Source organism: Neopelma chrysocephalum, unplaced genomic scaffold (assembly GCF_003984885.1).
Source record: "Neopelma chrysocephalum unplaced genomic scaffold, ASM398488v2 Primary Assembly neopelma1_96671, whole genome shotgun sequence".
In the NCBI taxonomy this organism is placed as follows: domain Eukaryota; kingdom Metazoa; phylum Chordata; class Aves; order Passeriformes; family Pipridae; genus Neopelma; species Neopelma chrysocephalum.
The window spans coordinates 931,093-950,345 of NW_020925316.1; the positions used below are offsets into that span (position 1 = coordinate 931,093).

General features: G+C 38.9%; 1 protein-coding gene across 2 annotated transcripts in view; it reads left to right on the forward strand.

Annotated features, from left to right (window-relative positions):
- ECPAS (Ecm29 proteasome adaptor and scaffold) overlaps positions 1–19,253 on the forward strand; it is a 60,958-nt gene that overhangs the window by 3,090 nt on the left and 38,615 nt on the right. For both annotated transcript variants that reach the window (XM_027709022.1, XM_027709021.1), the window contains exons 2-14: positions 5,490–5,620; positions 9,052–9,168; positions 10,757–10,875; positions 11,992–12,144; positions 14,341–14,509; positions 15,006–15,145; positions 16,189–16,270; positions 16,528–16,647; positions 16,824–16,909; positions 17,173–17,251; positions 18,299–18,348; positions 18,907–18,973; positions 19,080–19,202. In XM_027709022.1, the coding sequence (XP_027564823.1) occupies positions 5,490–5,620; positions 9,052–9,168; positions 10,757–10,875; positions 11,992–12,144; positions 14,341–14,509; positions 15,006–15,145; positions 16,189–16,270; positions 16,528–16,647; positions 16,824–16,909; positions 17,173–17,251; positions 18,299–18,348; positions 18,907–18,973; positions 19,080–19,202 (1,436 nt within the window). The remainder of the gene's footprint in view (positions 1–5,489; positions 5,621–9,051; positions 9,169–10,756; positions 10,876–11,991; positions 12,145–14,340; positions 14,510–15,005; positions 15,146–16,188; positions 16,271–16,527; positions 16,648–16,823; positions 16,910–17,172; positions 17,252–18,298; positions 18,349–18,906; positions 18,974–19,079; positions 19,203–19,253) is intronic.

Below are 19,253 nucleotides of genomic sequence, written 5' to 3' on the forward strand. Positions count from 1 at the left end.
TACTGAAACTATTCTAGAAATTACTTATTTTGTAGCAGTCACACCAATCTGTCAAAAAGATGCTTTTCAGGAAAGCGAAGACAAATTCTGACAGCATACACAGTTTTTTGCTATCCCGGTCTCTGCTCTCTTTGGCAGAGGACTTGGACTCTCTTTTTAGTTCCTCGAATGCTTTAGTGGTTAACAGTCAAATTATGAAGTACAGTTAGCTTGACATGTCCTAGCTCTAGCAGTTCCTGGAGTCAGTTTTCATAAAGGAAGGGTGTCTTTTACTTGATACTCAGCTACACAAATACACATTGCCAAGGGGTCTGTGTGGAACACCTGATGTGTTGTGCATAATATCTGTAAGTGCCAGAGGGAGCTAATTCGACATGGAGCTGTGCTTGGCTGAACTGAGAGAAGATTTGTGCCATAAAATTATGGATAAACACTGGCATAGCTACCTTAATAAAGCTGTTGTTAGTGACATCTTCCTTCCTTTTTTTTTTTTTAATTAACGTAATGAAAGTAAACTCTTTGAATTCTTGGCTTTATAGAGGTAGCTATTTTACTGTTTATCCACATTTTTATCCTTTCTGTGTCTTTCCCTCTGTGGTTGTTGCCTTTGGCAAGCTCCGGTATTTATATTTACCAAATGGAAGGAAAGGGCATGTTGTTTCTGTGAGCAGGCTGTGGGGTTTTGCTGTTGCCTTGGGATACTACAAGATCAGTTCTGAAGTAACAAAACTTAAAATAACTCTGATCCTTTTATGGGCAGTGTTGCAGGATTTGGAAGTTCATAAGGCACAAGTTAGAGTCTTGTTGTCAATATGGCTTTCTTGGAGAACTTGTATACATTACCTATGTTTTGAAAGCTATTAATTTCCTTTTTGCATTTGCAAGGCGGTTAAGTACTGAAACCTGTGTTCCTCCTTGTAGTCTCAAATGGAGATTGGAAAAAAACCAGAAGTGAAATGTGCATTTTCTCACAGATAGGTAGCTGCATTGCCATGGTAACTTGGGGATTTCAAATTCTAAATACACTATGTCTGTTCACAAAAATTGGACAGTGCTCTTGGAAACAGGGATACAAAGATACATCTTGTTTTCCTGGCCCTTTGTTTCTGTTACATACAGTGAAAGGGAATGTCGTCTTCATATGTAATGCCTGTTAAGTTCTCCATATTTGTTTGCCCTCTCATAAACACCTTTTTTTCTTCAAGAAAATGCCACAAAAATTGGAACATTGTGTAAAAGTACTGCATAGCAGCGTGGAAAGAAGTGAATGTGCCAAAATACATGAATAACTGTTGCAAATTCTGCATGGACTTAATTGTATGTATTTTAAAAGTAAAACTACTTAGTTTTTCTACTCATGCACTTAATTCTTGTTTGTGTTGTTTGGGTTTGAGTTGTTTTTTTCAGTCCATAGTAAAATGGTAGCTGTCTTAACTGTGGCACACATATGATGTTTCTAAGACTAATCATTAAAATAGACATCATTTCTTAGGTGCTTTGTAATGGAGTGAGTAGGTCTGGCTGGGACTATGGTTGGCACATAACTTGTAGGCAGATTCTGGGTGCCATAGCAGTCATCTTTCTTCTCAAGGAATTGTGTCCAGCTTTCATGTTTTTAAAGGGAAACTTGCAAGAGTATACCGAAACTTATGAATTCTGTGGTGTGCTGATTTAATCTTATTTGTATTATTTTTTCCAACAGTCCCTGCCAGAGCAAGGGGCTCTTAACATGAAGTGAATCTACGATGCTCACAGTGATCTTGGTGATTCCTACACCTTTATGTTTCTTCTGATGTGCAGTTTCTTATTGGAGAAGTTTTTGTAGAGTCCTGCAGGATTGGGCGTGGGGATTTCCAGTTGTGTTTCCAGTGAAGTCTCCTTCCTTTCCTTCTTTCTCCTTTTCACTTTTGACTTTCTCACTGTATAAATTAAATAATGGCAATCTTTGGGTTTTTTTGTAGTGTAGTTTGTTGTTTGTTTTTTTTTTTTTCGGTTCTCTAGACTGCATTAAAAGTTGGTCCTTTGCCTCTGATAGCTTGTTCTTCCCCCAGCCCCACGTTCCTCAAAGTTGAACTGCAGCAGATTGAGTGGAAGTAATTTTATAAACCTATATAATTGGCTAATACAGAGGGTGCTGTAGGTAGGAACCAATACCAAGGAAATAGTACGTTCAACCCTCATCTGAAATTTAGGACTGTGAGATTGAAGAAGGAGAAGCCTTTGTAAAATCTCAGGTCTCTAAAGTATTGGCATTTTAGATAGAGATAAAGATATCCTTGCCAAGTGTCATCCCTCCATTACTTTTCTTCCACTTCTTCCAGAAAATTAAAAAATTTTCTTTAACTGTATTAGCCAACTTTCAAAAGGAAAAACTGTAGAAAATGCGTCATTGCAGGGACTGCATTTTAAGTTCAGTGATGATTGGCAAAGGTGAAGACTGATATGCATAAAGGCTCCTAGTTAAATTTTAGTGCTCTTACTGTCAAGTTGTAGTAAGATTGTGTAGTAATTATTTCAGTTTCTAAGGCTTTTTTCAAACAGTTTTTGTCCTTCCACCCCTCTCCCCTCCTCCTTCCCCCAGAGTATGTAGTAAAGTAAGTTAGATCTCTTGCTTTACTTATTTTTATTATCATATAACCTGGTGGTTCTCTCCTAACATTACAATTGTGTAGTTTCACATTCGGCAGGAGGGGCTGTAAAACCATGTGGAGAAGGGTTTAGCTTTATGCTTAAAAACTTGTGAAGTACATGAGATGAGGGAATGAGATGAGTTGTGAGCAAACCGTTTATCTTGTTTGATGTCTGGTGCATAGTGGTGTGCTCGCTGGCACTGGCGTAGGCTGGGTGGAGGCTGTGAGGAGACAGAAGAGGGAATGACGCTTGCCCCATGCCAGCCATCAGGTCTGCAGCACACATGGAGGTAAGACACAGCTTCTGAGACCGAGATACTTTATCCCCAGTGACTTTCCTGGACTGTTGTGTGTGGTGCTTTAAATCTCCAGGGTTTGTGCTTTCCTGTAATGAATGCTGTCAGCTTGAAAGATGGTCTTAATTGTTAGAATAAAAACTGTGGAGAAAATGGTTGATGTGCAGTACTTGGGAGGGTTTATAGCTCTTTGTTTTCCTGTCCTGCTGCTATGGATACAGGCTGCAGCAGCAGCATGGGAGGGTGCTCTGACAAACTCCTGACCAGTTTCCTAACTACAGCCAGGCGGCCAGTATCCTTGAATTTGTTGAAGAGTCCAGTTGTTCTTATGGTTAAGGGAAGGATACCTAATGACAGGATAAGGGTTTAACTGACTATGCAGCAGAGATTTGAGAAAAGTAATAATCATATCTCACAGGCAACATAAACAAGGGGGTAGCTTTTTGTCCTCCTGATCTCGATTATTAGTAGTAGTGTTAGTGTTATGGTTGCTGCTGCTTTTAACAGCAGAATAATGGAGGAAGCTGGAAATGGGGTAGATGCTTGCAATTCAGTGCATTGCTGCATTTCCTGAAGGTGCTTGCAGAGTGGTTTCTGTGCCTTCAGAAGGGGTATGTGTGTAGTCCAGTGACTACCACAAATGGCTTTTACTTAACACTTGTGTCTGGTCTGTTGCTATGTGAAGGAGCATGTTGGGTAGGTTCCTCAGTTGATTTACTTGAGAATGGTGGATCTACAGTGTTCTTCTGGAGTTCTAGGTCCAAGGGGAAAGATTTCATAATTTTATTCATTGTTTGTTATTTCAGCTGCTTGGTGTGACTTCAGTAGTCCCCTAGTGCTGGTGGGGTTGTGAGACACCGAGGATGTCCTGGAATGGGGCAATCATTGGCAGACGAGGGAGGGTGGAGAAGTATGACATGAAGAGGAAGGAAAAGAGAGAAATAAATTGTTAGGATTGAAAAAAAAATTAGAATGTGAGATAAATGTCCTGAAGTTGTTGACGACCTGACATCCTGACTGTTCCGTGAAATCTGTCTGAAGCAAGAGATTGCGTTGCAACTCAGTTTACATTATAGGTGCTGCAGAGTTTTGACTTGTAGTTTTGTTGACAGTAAAATTTCATAGTCCTCTGTCTTTTCAGCTCTCTGTCATATTTGCTCAGCAGAAAATGAAATCTTGGAAGTGGTATGTTTGTTTAATTTGCGTCTAGCAGAGGAGGAATGATGCTGTGACAACTCTTAGTGCCGAGATAGCACAGGTTTTAAAAATAGGACGGTGAAGGCTTCTGAAGCTACATCATCATAGGTTTGCTGGCTAGAGCTGTATTTGCATTTTAGCATCCCTTTTGTTCACTTTGGTTCCAGCCAAGTATCCATTCACCTCAATCTTTACCTCTGCCCTGTACCAGTGCTTTTTTTCTCTATTTTTTTTTCCTACTGTAGTCCTTTATAGCCAGATCAATGATCCTCCTCTGCTGAGGGAGGCTTCTCCTTGGTCTCCCTCTAATCTCAATTTGCAACAGGTCACTATAGATTAGTCTTTGGGGGAATGATTTCCACCTTGTAGGATATCTTAAAACCTTTCCATCAAAAGCCCTGAGTCTCCTTGCTGCCTGTGGGTCTGGTCTGCATTGCTGTAGGATGAAAAACAGATACTCCTGAGCCTGTACACAAAGACTCTTCTCACTCCAGGTGTTGGGAATGCCACTGTTGCTGGATAGGCTTTGCTTTGCTTCACTTCTGGTGTAGCTGTTGGGGCAGCTGCATATTGGCACTTAAAATAAGGACTTTTCCCTTGTTTTTGTAAAGACAGATGGTCTTCAGCCCTTGTGCTTGAGCTGTTCACAGAAGATTTTGGTCTCATCTGTTTCCTTGAAATGTTTTTGTTTGTTTGTTTGTTTGTTCCTTCCTGGGTTTGGGGAGTAGATCTGCTGGCTAGAGGAAGATGAATTTGTTACAATGCTAGAGCAACTTCTTAGAGTGATAATAGGGTCTTCGTGTTTTAAGGTACAGCAACATGTCCTACATTTCACACTTATGAACTTACTCCTGTGGATGTTAGTGCTATCTTGGAAAAGAAATCAATTGTAACAAACAAGTAACTGGTTCGGCAGACACTTTTATAACTTTGTACAGATTTTCTGGGAGACCTAAGTGCCCCAATGGAAAGTTGTGTGCTGGACGGGTTAGCCTCTGTCAAGATGACCCTGGCACAGTGGTCTCGAGCTTTACTCTTGCTTGTTGATTGTGCTTTCAGGTGTGCAGCCTGTTCCTGCAAAAGAAGCCTTATTTGCTCCTCTCTTTGTTAGAAGTGGTCTCCACATAATTGTGGAGGCTAGTACTGGAAGCCATCAGGCTTGTTTCTGCCATCAGTAATTTTCTTAGTGTTAAAAATACAAGATGCATCTGTGCTGAGTGCTGTTGAGTTATAAGTACTCTAATAACATTGTGCAGCATTTCTTAAAAGCCCATTAGAGGATGTTCAGAAAAAGTTGTTTTCTTGCTACAGCAATTTTGAGTTTCAACCAGTTTCTCTCTTTATTTTTTTTTTTAATTAACTGCAGATCAGCTGGAACGTGTGTTTTTGCGTCTTGGCCATGCAGAAACAGATGAGCAGTTACAGAACATAATTTCCAAATTCTTACCCCCTGTTCTCCTTAAGCTGTCCAGCACACAGGAGGGAGTTCGCAAAAAGGTAAGGGTTCAGTTTATCATAAAGGTATGTTGTCCTGATCAGGAAGAAGGAAATGCCCTTGATGTGTTATGATTTGCTGTGCTTGGATGTTCTCCATAGAGAAAATTACTCTTTGAGAAAAAATTGTTGTGACCCTAATATGTTTATATTATATGTTTATTATACTTGTTTGAACTTAACAGTCATTGCTTGTAGCAGCAAGGCTTTTGCAGATGTGTGGAGGCTGCATTTGTTTCCACTTGAGGCCAGTTAGCTCTGAGTTAGCTGGAGACTGAGCCTTACTGCCATAGGGATAGTTACCTTGGCTTCAAGGTTAGGTCTGTTGTCTTTCCAACCTGACTTAGGGCACATGTAACGCAAGCTTGCTTCTATGCATGGTATGCTATGAAGACCTACCCATTGATGTCCTTCATTTGGCTGATAACTGGAATAAGAGCAAGAATCAAACAATTTTGAAGATGGAATTTGATACCAACCTGAAGAAATTCAGTTCCCTGCTACAGAAGGCAGCATTATCACAGAAGTCATTCAGGTACATTAATATGTACTTGAATGACCAAAACTGTTTGGTCTTTGCCTCTAACCAGGCACAGGAACAAGGACCAAGCAGTTTCAGAGGTGGAATTTAAGATGTACCTGGGGAATTCAGTTACCTGCATTAGGTTTTAGGTCTGGTGAGAGAGGTGGACCAGAACCTTTTGAAGCAGAGTGCAGATGAAGTGTTGGGGGTTAGAGAGGGAAAAGAAGCTTTTCATAATCCCCTCTTTGTTTTGTAGAAATAGGGAAATGGTCATACCTTCAAAGGATTTTAGTAGATTTCAGAAGCTACAAGTAACTATAATACAGATTTTTCTCAAAGTTCTGCACAAAACATGGTCCTAACAATGGTTACATGAAAGTGTATCCATAGATGTCAAGGCATTCCACTGGGCCAAAAGATGGATACTCCAACTGAGATGGAGTGTTCTTCTGCATACCTGCTTACCATGTGCACTTAAAGCTGTGAACAAAGGCATTTCACCATCTGGTGAAATTTCTTAGAGTATTTTTGTATGATATTTTTTCCATAATCTGGAATGTGTTGTCAGTTATTTTGGACTGTTGTGAGATTCAGGAAAGAGAGAGGACTACTCTTTGGAAAATTAAATTTTAAGAAGCCTCTCAAAATCACACAGCATACTTATGGTATATTGTAGTAGTAGTACTGATAGTAGCTTTTTTGTGTTAGAGTGAATGACAAAATAAAATACATTTCTTCTTCCTTTTATGTGATTAAACTATAGATTTTTATCTACATCAGATGATGATAGTATTATAAGCAATTATAGCACTTCCATGTGCTTCTTAGTATTTGTCAAATTCCTTGCAGCCATGGAAATTATCCTGAGTTCTGCTCTTGTCATATCAGTGAAGGCATTTGCCTTTTTCAGGCCATGGTTTGACAAATGAGTTAAATTCTACTCTAAGATGTCTTCTACAAAATCAGTTACCCTAGCAGTGTCACACAAAGAACTAATCCAGGGTAAATTCACTCTACTGGTTCAGATGTGCTCCAAGAATTATTTTTGCACTGGCAGCATTTGTGCCTGACTGAACACCCTGTCTCTTTAAATGCAGCCCAGGTGATGCCAGCAAAAACATAAGAAGTCATACTTGAAAGTGCTGACATTCACTTGATTCGGGTCTGAAGACTACTGCTGGATGAGATCCTTAGTGCACTGGTTTGATATTAGTGACTAGAGAAGCAGGGCATGAGCTAAACCCTCACACATATCCAAATCCAACCATGTCTTTTCTTACCAGCCACCATTGGTAATTTGAACATGTTCGTCAAGGTCAGCACTAGTTGTATTTTCTACTCTTTCTCAAAGAAAGATCTGTGCAGACAAGTTTTTTCCTTTCTAAAATAGTATGAATTTTTGACTGTTATTACAATAAATTGACAGCAGCAAAATTTCATAGCTGTCAGCATTACTTAGTTTGTCAGCTTATCTCTGGTCTCAATCGCATGCTTGTGGTCAGCTCTGCAGTTTTGCTGTATTATAACTGGACATTATTTTGATTGACACTTAGTCATGGAGTGGATGCAAAGATGGTGTCTTAGCTCAATGAAGTTCAGCATGTGTATGTTTCTATTACAGACTTCAATGACAGCAGTTTAGCTGTTTTTTCAGCATGCTATGACCAAGGCAATGATCCCTCAAAAGCACAGGACATCCTGGCTTTTTGATTTTAATTGCTTGAAGTCAACATGAATCTAGGACTGGCTCTGTCTGGTTTTACTGGAACTGAGCTGATTTCATCTAATGTCACTTATATTTTTGCACCACCTTGCATGAGAATCTGATAGGGTTTGCAAGTGAGATGTAGATGTTCAGTGTGATTTCTCAGAATGGATATTTGTTCCAGAGTAGAGTTTTGTAGTTTTTCAAGTTACTCCATTCAGTTATGGTATCTCATTGAGTGGGTTTACAAATGACACTTTGCTGATGCTATGGTAAGAATAACTTAATGGGATTGTAGAATCCTGGGATAATTCAGCTTGGAGTGGACCTTAGAAGGTCTCCAGACTAATCTCCTGTTTAAAACAGTCCATTACAAGTTCAGTTCAGGGTTCTGAAGGTTTTATTGAGATGGGTCTTGAAAAACCCATCTCTATCTCTGAGGATAGAGACTGTACAAACTTTCTGGGCCCCGACTTCACAGCTTGAGAGTCCTCATCATGAGAAAGTATCACTTTACACCCCTCTGGTTTCAACACGCTATGGCCCCGGCTTAGGTCGCTGTTCACCAGAGCCTGGGACCATCCCCCTACCACAGCAGTTACCTGTTCCCATTGGCATTGCTGCCGGGGCTCTGCCTGCCCAGGGCAGGGCTGCACATTGCTCCTGGCTGACATTCACAGCACTCCCGTTGGCTTCCCCTCTTGGTTGAAGCATCTAAGTTCTGTAATGTTCCACTCCAAACATAGTTCTCATACACTTACTTGATAACTTTATTATGGGTGGGCGTTTTTTCATAATATTTTTTTGTTTGTGTCATGAATTTGACTTACTCTGCAGCCCAGTATAGATCAGCAATGCAGATTTCCAAGCCAGGCTCAGTTTCGAGGGATAGTAACCAATTGTAGAAAGAACTAGTCATCTTCACTAATCCTTTCTGATATTTCTCCTGATGGAAGTTATTGGTTGTATCATGGTTTGGGACTTACATGTTTGTCTTAACAGTGACTTGAGACATGTCAGAGTGGTTTCAAGATAATCCATTAAATGATGGCTGCTGTTTTCTTAGAGATTAAATAATCAGTAAGCTCAGGCCTGATTTGTTTATAATAGGCCTGCCTAGTGGACTGAGGGTGATGGATGGAGTACAAAGCAGTAAAATTAACGGTGCTTCTTTCAACATTTTTGTTTTTTTTTCCTTCCTGTCAGGTCATGGAGTTGCTGGTTCATCTGAATAAGCGCATCAAAAGTCGTCCAAAAATTCAGCTTCCAGTAGAGACATTGCTAGTTCAATATCAAGATCCCTCTGCAGTGTCTTTTGTCACCGTAAGTGTCTGTTCTTCCAAGAATGTTTGCTGCTTTGCTTGTAACAAGCAGAATATTTTTTAAAGCTCTTGTATCTAGCTCTGTCAGTTTTCCTAGTATGTATGTTATTGTTACAAGGTTGAGGTTTTAAGAGCTTTTTTTAAACTGAAGTTATAGTCTGGTATGGGTGAAACTTAGTTTCATAAAGCATTTTTCAGTTTAAATTAGTGATAATTACTCTTGATATCTCGTGAATGCATGAATTGTCATTGCGTGTATTGTAGAGGGTCTGTTCATTGGTAGGAGATGTATCTTGCAAGCAGCCACCAATCCTTATCCTAATATGTGCAGGATCAATGTTACTTAAAACCACCTGTATCTCTGAACACATGAGGACCTTTATTTTTATGTGGTTTTAGGATCAGGACCTTAGCTGAGCAGGAAAAGATGAAAAAAAAGTTATTTTATAGATGGCAAAACTTTACTAGATTATTTCATTCAATCTAGTTTAAAAAGTGAAAATGGTTTAAAAACGTTTTTGTGAAACCATGAGACAATTTGCATTTCAGTTTTGGTAGATCTATTGCAAACCACCACCATGAAACAAAAGTGATAAAATCATAGGGAAACTTTGTATTTTTCATTATGCTATTCAGTCATGAGTAGCATAAATTAAAAACAACCTCTTGGGAATTCATGGAGAAATATTTAGACTTTAAACAGCAGTAACACAGAAGTAATCTTAGATTGTCTTTACGCAAGTGACATTACTGGCATTCACCTTTTAGAAATGGCTGAGGGCATCTAGGGTGGATGTGTGTTGTAGAGCAAAAAGAACTATCTTGTTTAAAGACATACTTGACATAAACTGTGATTTTGGCTGGACATGTCAAAAACATCTTTTCATTCATGTGTCTCAGTGATGCATTTTGTTTTGCATCATAAGGCTTCTTAATATTTTAACTTAAATGCCATCTACAAAGTAGTGTAGCGCTTCCCTCTTCAGCACTTCTTTCAACCAGGTCATTAAACACAACTATTACTTCTGCAGTTCTTGGCTGAATTTAGAGCAGCAGGACAGCAGTTAGATAGTCTGTTATTCAGTATTGCTCTATTCTGCTGCCCTGTCACTGGATTCTTAATTGCATTTGCAGCTTTAAATTATGATTTAGAAATATGTTTTCAAGAGAAACCTTGCCTACGCTGCTGACTTTGTATTTATGCAATACTGCTCTCTATTTTATTTCAGAAATAGGTAAGAGAGAACATTACATTTGCTTTCCTTGAAGCTGTTGCTCAGATATGGCTGCCTTTAGTGAAATTCGCAGTGAATAAGACAAGCCAGAGAGGGGTTTTTTGCATTGTTCATTTCTGCATTGTTTTTTTCCACTTTTTGAAGTGGACGCCCAGCAAGACCTACTCTGAATAGTTATTGCTGAGCCTGCCTTTCAGTAGCTATCAGTCCGACGAGTCTTAGACTTAAGAAATTGGTCTTCCAACACATATGTTGTTCCCAACACCCAGTTATATAACACAACATACAAGAGTTTAAAGAACACATACTTGTTTTGCACTCTTGCAATACTATGTGCTTTTTCTACTCCTTTAGAATTTTACCATAATTTATGTTAAGATGGGATACCCCCGTCTGCCTGTGGAAAAACAATGTGAATTGGCTCCAACCCTTCTCACTGCAATGGAAGGGAAACCTCAGCCACAACAAGACAGGTATAACTACTTATTTTTGTAGTGAATTCTATTAGTATTGTTTTAGTAAAATAATTTGTATCAGTTTGTTTAAATATTTCTTTCCCTGGGTACTATTTTCATTATTTGGGATGTTCTTGGCTTGTATGGTTTGGATCAGCAATCCAGTAGTTTGGGTGGTATGAAGAATTCATATAGTCTACTGTTGTAATAGTACAGGATCTGCATCAGCAGACTCCTTATATGATAAGAGGCCTATGTTATGATGGAAATTAAATGCCTGTCCATATCCCCCATACATCTTCATCAAATTCTGGTTTCCGGCTTAAGGTCAGACCTTCAGTAAATATCCTCTGCCTAGCAGCAGGAACAGCACTAGATGTTTCATATTGGCCACTCTAAATTGAGAGAGAACCAAAATTCTTACTTACTTGGTACACAAACTTGTAATAAATAAAAAAAGACTGAAGTTGGGGACTGCTGTATATTAACCTCTAGAAAACTGTTAATAATGGACCTGATTCTTATTTACATTGAGATGAGTTTCCACTGTGTTGGCATTGGAAAATGGCATTAAAATAATATCTTCACTCTGCATTACTGTGATGATTGAGAAGTATTTTAAAAGTGACCTTATTGAAAGGTCTTGCAGTAAAATCTTGTTTCTGTTCATGAGATCAGTATGAAAATTCAGGAACATGATTCTGCCCTGTCCAAAAAGTGAGTGCATGAGTGAAGAGAAAGTGCATGAGTTTGGAAAATTTGGCTGCTATATAGTCAATGTATTTGTCTATGTGTCTTGAGGATGAGAAAGTCATAGATTGTATTATTTGGCATAATTATGGAGCTATCAAAAGTCTGGGCAAAGGCAGTGACTGTATCTCTCCAGATGTGTGTCTGTGCATGTATGCAGACATATATGTTCTATTTTAAGGGCAAATCCTAACTCATCTTTTGCCTTCCATGTTTAAGTACATCAGGTGGCAGATAGAGGGCACTGAACATGTTTAACTTTTGTTAACATTTTCTTCTTTGCTATTAAGGACCAGATTTGTTGTAAAAGGTTTCTCTCTTGAATGTTGTGAATAAACAGGTGTGTTTTTTTTAATGGTTGCAGTAAATATAATTGTTTTTCAGCCTAATGCATCTTCTAATACCAACCCTTTTTCACATGAAATACCCTGCTGAACCACTGAAAGCAGCAGCTTCTCCCTTTAATCTTGCTGAAAAACCAAAGACTGTACAGCTGCTTTTGGACTTTATGTTAGATGTTCTTCTTATGCCTTATGGGTGAGTTGATACCATTCTTCTCTAGTATCAATGTGTTCTTTACATGTGAAACATTACAAACTACACCCTTGGAAACTCATTTAAAATATGCTGTTGTTTCCTATCTCAGGTGAAGCCAATTACATGTTTCAGTAAGGTAGAAAGCAGGGTGCTAATTTTAAGAATGGGATCACCATTTTCCTTATTTTACAAAATGTCTCTTTTCTACTTAATTAGGTATTCTGCTAATCTGTCCTTACATCTTTGGAGATCAAAATGAAACTATTAGATAAGTGAGCTATCTGTTAAAGAACCAAACCTTTCATGTAGAAGTCCTACCAAAATGTGTGCTCGTCTTCCTGTAGTTGAATTTTGAGGCTTATACTACTCTGGGGTCATAAGCAAACATAATCTCTGAAAACTTGTGCTTTCCAGAGGGGAATCTTTAATAACAAGATTTGTCTTTCATCTGTCTTGTGGTGAAAAAAATTTAGACTGCGATGATGTTGTCTTAGTGTGATTGCTGTTTCTGAAAGCAAGAAGAATGTACAGAGCAACTTAAATTTATTGATCCCTGCTTTGTTAGGAACCTTCTAGTGTCTAAAATCAGTACTTTCTCAAAAATCTTCCACTTAATTTTCCACTAACTTTTTTTACTGTCTTTGTATTGCTGGGGGAGCTTTTACTTTGAAAGAAAATAGAAATAATTTTAACAGTAGAACACATTTCTCTTTTTTTTCTGACAAAAAACCATTTCCCATAGGGTTGGTTCCAATAGAATTTTTCTGAGCACCTAACTCTTGCTCACTTGAGTGGATTAACCTAAGGGAATTAGTTTAAAATAGTGAGCATGTGATCTTTCTCCAGGTAGCTTTGCTGGAGCCCATGCACCTATCAGATGTTTCAGGGGCCACTTCCTTTCTGTTTGAGTGTGTAGAATCTTGCAGCTTGTAATTTAAAATGCCTAGGCTGCTCTTCTGTTCACAGCTCAAACTCTTCAGTTGGCCTAGGTTTATGCTCTTAGCTTCGTCCTCACACTGTTGGGGCTGTAGCTTCTGCAGATGAAGTCCTTGGGCTTTGCAGTGAGACTTCACTCCCTTCTACGCTTTTGTACTCTGGCCAGGCAGGAGTTTTTAAATCACAGAATCATATAGATTGAAAGATACCTCTGAGAAAATACTCCGATGTCAAAAGTAGGGGATGAAGGTTTTAATTTTCTTTCCAGAAGATGCTTATAGAGTGTCTTCAGCTAGCCTGTGGCACTGGATATCTGTGTCTTAAAGTCTTGCTCCCTGGCATGAGACTGCAGCAGTTGACAACTAATTTATGTTTGTTAGAACTTGCTTTGTCACTGCCCAGTTGTGAATTAGCCTTGCCATGTAGTAAACCAATCAGAAAGCTTAACTGTAGGGCTTAAAGCTAACAATCAAGCATTTAAAGCTTTGACTAATGAGACTTGGAATTAATGTTTATCCATTGTTGAAATTGTTTATCTCTCATTCAGCCTGTGTGCTGAATGCAGAACAGTGAATGTCTGGCTGGGGTCAAGTAATTCTTGTTGGTCTCTGCACTGCAATTTTGGTGCTTCCAAGGATAGGTGGAGAGGTGGAGTGGCTTTTGTGAAAGGCTGGAGATGTGCACAGGGCAGCTAGACTAGCCAGTCTTTCAAAAGACCAAGACTTGTAAGCTTAGTCTTTTTATTTTTACTTTCCTTCCCTGTCCAGCACTAAAACTGCTATTTTCCAAGACAATATCTCATTTATTTATTTTTTAAATCAGGGTTTGTTTCCTGCCACTTGTGTTGCATATGCTTCATTATTTCCCTTGGTAGGTTTGTGTTTTTCACATACAAATGTCGTTGAAGCTTTTAGCACAAGTTTCTCAAATGTAATGCTGTATATGTATTTACTTCTAAGACAAGAGAGAGAATTCTTTCTGGTTTGTAACCTGCGAACCTCTTCAGGAAATACCAGTGAACCCTTTCCTAACTGAGGTTTGTTTTCAAACAGTTACAGTGAGATCGTTTATGGCTCTTGCAGAATATGTTGGGATAACTGGTAGCAGAGTCTCAAATTCTGTTGTATATTAGAGTCATGGGATTAAAGAAAAATACATGAAGTTGGACAGGTTATGTGTATTCCTTCATTCCAGTGTCTAATTCAGCTGGTAATGTGCATTGGTAAAGCCTCTAATGAAAGTCTTTTCCCACCTGCTTAGGTTCGTATTGAATGAATCTCAAAGTCGACAAAATGTGCCCTCCACCCAGGGCTCTTCACTGAGTAGCGCAGGAGGTTCTGGAATCCCTCAGCCGCCTCCAGGGATGAGCTTTTATGCAGCCAAAAGGGTAATTGGAGATAGTCCATGGACACCAGAGCTGCTAGAACAGGTACTCAGAGGTGTGGGACTGGTCCTTGAAGAACTAGGGGTGGGCACAGATAGAGGAATGGAGGGCCAGAGGGAAATATGTAACTAAATCTGACAGATCTTTAGTTGCCCTGAGGGAATTTATTGAGGGACTTTGCATGATGCCTTAAGGAATTTTGGAGTGGTGAGATAGGAGGAAGGTGGCAGCAGTTCTCAGGTCTGGTTAGGAAGCAGCCGTGACTGCAGCCTACTCTTGTGTTTTCCTCCTAACGGTTGCAACAGTGTCTTCTGTTTACAAAGCCTTTTTGGCAGCAGAGTAACAGCATATCCCTAATGGTCATGCTGATACTTTGCTGCAGATAACTGCTTTGGCAGGAGGTTCAGCTAAAAAGATGGAGAACATGTGAACTTATTCTTAGCAAGCAGAAACCATGATTTCAGACATCTGAACTACAGTTACTGTAACATCCAATTTTTTTGTCAGTAATACTGTATTTACTTTCCCTGGTGTTGAACAGTGTAAGCTGGGGATAGTGAAGTTCATTGAAGCTGAGCAAGTGCCCGAACTTGAAGCTGTTATACACCTGGTTGTAGCCTCCAGTGATACAAGACACAGTGTTGCCACTGCAGCAGACCTTGAACTAAAGAGCAAACAAAGGTATGGTCTGGATGTTTGGAAAAGACAGTGTGTTAGTGTCTTAAGCTAGCTGCAGTGAATGTAATGCTCCAGAGAGGCTGTGCTCTGAAAGGAAAAAGGCTGCAGTCCCCTGTGTACCTGTGAAGCTGCCATGTATTCTCACCAGGCTGGGAATTGTGTGGCTCACCACATGGGAACATCACTTGGCTTTGGAACTGACAGCTTTAATTGTGTAGTTTTAATCTTTTTTTATATTGCTTTTGAGCCATTTTCTTACCAAATGATAGAGAATATCATTAGTTTCCACTTTATCCTCTGTGGATTATCAATGGTCAATAAGGCCCTAGTAAATGGTTCCCAGAAAGGTATATTTTCATTTAATTTATTAAGAGAGTAAGGAGAGTAATTGTGAAATAAATCATAGTCTAGGAAGTTTGGCAGCTACTGTTCTCTGCATTATTAAAACTTTGGCTTGGCTGCAGTTCACCTTTCATCATCTAAAGACAATGCTTCTGTCTTTAACTCATCATGAGGCCAGAGTAATGGCTATTGGTACTATTGGCTGAGACATTGATCCTGCGAGGTTTACTGGCTCATGCCAGGAAATGGGAGCAAGACAGACCTGTCTTTGAAATGTAGGTGGCTTCTGTAGGACTGTTTAACTTGAAGTCAGACGAAATAACTGTGTGGATGAAATGCATGTTAATATGTGATGTTAAGTATGTTTTATAAGAAATATATTCTAGTTCACAGATTAGCATTCTATATTCAGTTGGTAGATTACTTTGGTCTGTATATCTTATTTCAGTGGGAGAGAAGGGAACACATAGGTTTCTCGCAAATTATTTGATAATATGTTGTCAGAAATTGTAAGTGTAATCACTTCACGTTCTTTGTGATTATATATGTGTGGGAAGAGTGGTTACAAGTCAAAACTAGTTCTGTTTAAACTTTGGGAGGAATGTGAATATGATGCAAAATGCTGTAAACCACATATATTTTGAGAAGCAATCAGAGATCAGAATCATGACATGTTGCTGTTCAATGTGTTTTTTTTTCTTCAGTTTAATTGACTGGAACAATCCTGCTATCATCAACAAAATGTATAAAGTGTATCTTGGGGATATACCACTGAAAACCAAGGAGGTAAGATTTGCCTTTAGAGTTGCATATCTTCTTAATTTCTGAAGAAGTAATTTTACTTGCTTATTTTATTTGAAGAAGACATAAATTTATTTCTTAAATCTATCACTTCCTTTGATCTCTGCTTTCACTGAACATTTGTGCTATTGAATAATTTTTTTCTCTGTCCCAGTATGTTCTGATTTGCAGTAGAAAGTAATTAAGCTAACTTAAAAGTACTGCTGTCCAGAGATGCAGTATTTCATCTCTGTTTCTGACAGGGATCTGTTCTGAAACCAGAAATGAAACGAGAATCAGTCAGTACCCGTGTTAAACTAAAGATAGTTCCTCATCTTCTGCGATCCAGGCAAGCTGCAGAAATGTTCCCAGCTAACATTCAGGTATGCTTGAGTTCCAGATATGGTTTTCCTTATGAACTTGATAATACAGTTCCTCCAGTATGTAGAGGAGGGAAGCATTGTTACTGATGACAGTGTTTAGAGAAGAGGGGGAATTGGAAAACCTTTGAAAGTGAAGCCAGACACTCTCTGATCTGCTCCTTCTCCCTTTTCATCAGGTGGTTTATGATGGACTCTTTGGTGCAAACACAAATGCAAAACTGAGAAGTCTGTCATTGCAGTTTGTGCATCATATTTGCATCATGTAAGTAATTCAGAGAGCACAATGTTTTTCAGTTATTTACTTAGAAACCATTCTATTTAATAATTATGTAACTGAACTAAGAAGTACTAAACTCATAGGAGGTAAGGGGTTTTTTGCTTAATCCTGATAGTTCTATGTCTGTCCTTGCACACAGTAAGGTGTAATTTCTCAGCTTTTTTCAGTTGAGAAAAAGTGACACTAGAGAAGATACTTTTAAGGGATGCAAAAGATAATATTTTGTTTGTTGGTGTCTCTAATTGCAGTTGTCCAGAGAGTAAAATAAAGCCATTAGGCCCAATGCTTTTAAATGGACTTACAAAGCTGATCAATGAATACAAAGAGGTAAGATGAAAGGTCCTTTACTGTGATTATTCAGATGAATGCAAATAAAAGACAAATACCTTTATGATGGAAACTGATGAATCTTTTTGTGGTGGTTGCCTGAGATAGCTGTGAAAGGATACCTTTCAAAAATTTTGTTGGAAGAGAAGCAAATATTTTAAAAGGCTGTATAGGAAAATTATTTGTTCAACACCTACAGATAGGTGCTTGGGCACCATTTGCAGAGTCACAGGAAACAATAGTGTTGGGACTCTAAAGAGTGAGGCCAGAGTAGCATCTAGCTGCTGTTACTCTGGAGCACACAGGGACCTCAGCTCTAGGTGTATATCCTGTTGTGATAAGCAGCTGTATAGGCCTGCTTGGAATACTTTCCATCCTACCTGTCCAGAGTTGGTATTGTAATGGGAAGGGTGTTAACCAACAGAACTGCAAATGCCAGTCCGGCCTGACGAGGTGCTTCCAGTGCAATTTCAGAAGGCAAATTCCACATGATATTCCTACATGTACCTTACAAAGGGCTGATGTTGCAGATAACTCTTTCTGCAGCTTTGAACCTCTTGCTGCTTCATTTGAGCTGTTGAATGTGACCTTCTGGCTTGGGTTGGTGCTTGAATGCATGGGCCTCCCCTGCCACTGGGAAGGGCATGAAAAGGGAGTGTTCAGGATATAATAAGCCCATATATAAATGTGCTGCAGGATCCGTTGTGCAAACAGCTTCTTTTGTTTACAGCTGCTGTTTAGGTCTAATGGAAAGTTTCTGTCGCTCTGCTACTCTTTCTTATACCCTTATCTGTCGCTCTTGAAATAAAATATGATTAGTTGAGACCAGAAGGGACATTTACATTTTGCCTCTATTTGCAATTATTCTGTTTCTTGGAGAAAAGTGTGCTCCCTCTGTTCCTATATAATGCTTTTATTCTTGGATAGAAATGTTTCAGGATTGTTTTTCCATGAAAGCCTGTTTAAGCACTTTGTAGACAGGCTTTAAAGTTAATGTTTAATTATTTCTGATTTTGCTGAATTTTATTTATTGTTTTATCATTCAAGGATTCAAAACTGCTGTCAATGGCATATTCAGCGGTTGGAAAGCTCTCCAGGTAACTGAAGCACCATTTAAGCAATGGTACATTGAATAATTTTTCCAGAGTAATCAGTTAATTTATCAGTAGCAAGCTTTATGCCACCTGCCAATTTTGCAGCTGAGTACATGGTGCAAAGAAAAGCATTCTTCTTGTGACATCTCCAGAGATGTAAAGAGAAATATGTTCTAGTTGATAGTTTCTCTAGCAGTGATTAATGGCAGCTCATTAATTATAAACAGAATTTAAGAAATAGTTTCACTTTCAGGATTGCCAGAAACATAAATTGAAGAAATATACAGTGAGGACCAGAGGGCATGAAGCTAGACAAGTGCCATGTTCAGTCATGTGCTGGTGATCTAAGTGATTGTCTATGGAATGTTTCACTTTCCAAACTGTGTTAAGGGAGAGAGAGTGTGTTGCTTTATGGTGGATATGGCTAAGATAAGGCAAACTTTCTGTGCTGACTCTGATTATTTGACAGTTATAATGTGGGATGAGGGGAAGACCAATGAAATGTGAAGGATTTCAATTGAAAGAACCAAAAGCTTCATGAATTGAAATATCTTGTTTCAGCCGAATGCCTCAGCTGTTTACCAAGGATATAGCACTGGTACAGCAGTTTTTTGAAGCTTTATGCAAGGTGGGTACTGGTGGGGCTTTGGGGAATCATTGATGTTTTTTGCTAGTTTTGCTTAATTCTTGACACTACACCCCGTAAAGTGAAAACTCTTGGTTTTGTACTGCAGGAAGATGCTGATACTAGGCTTGCCATTCAGGAGGCATTGTCTATGATGGTTGGAGCATACAGTAACTTGGAAGGAGCCCAGCGTACCCTAATGGAAGCTCTTGTAGCTTCTTATTTAATAAAGGTATTTTCAGTGGAGTCAAAATTACATACCTTAAAAAAAAAAATCGCTATT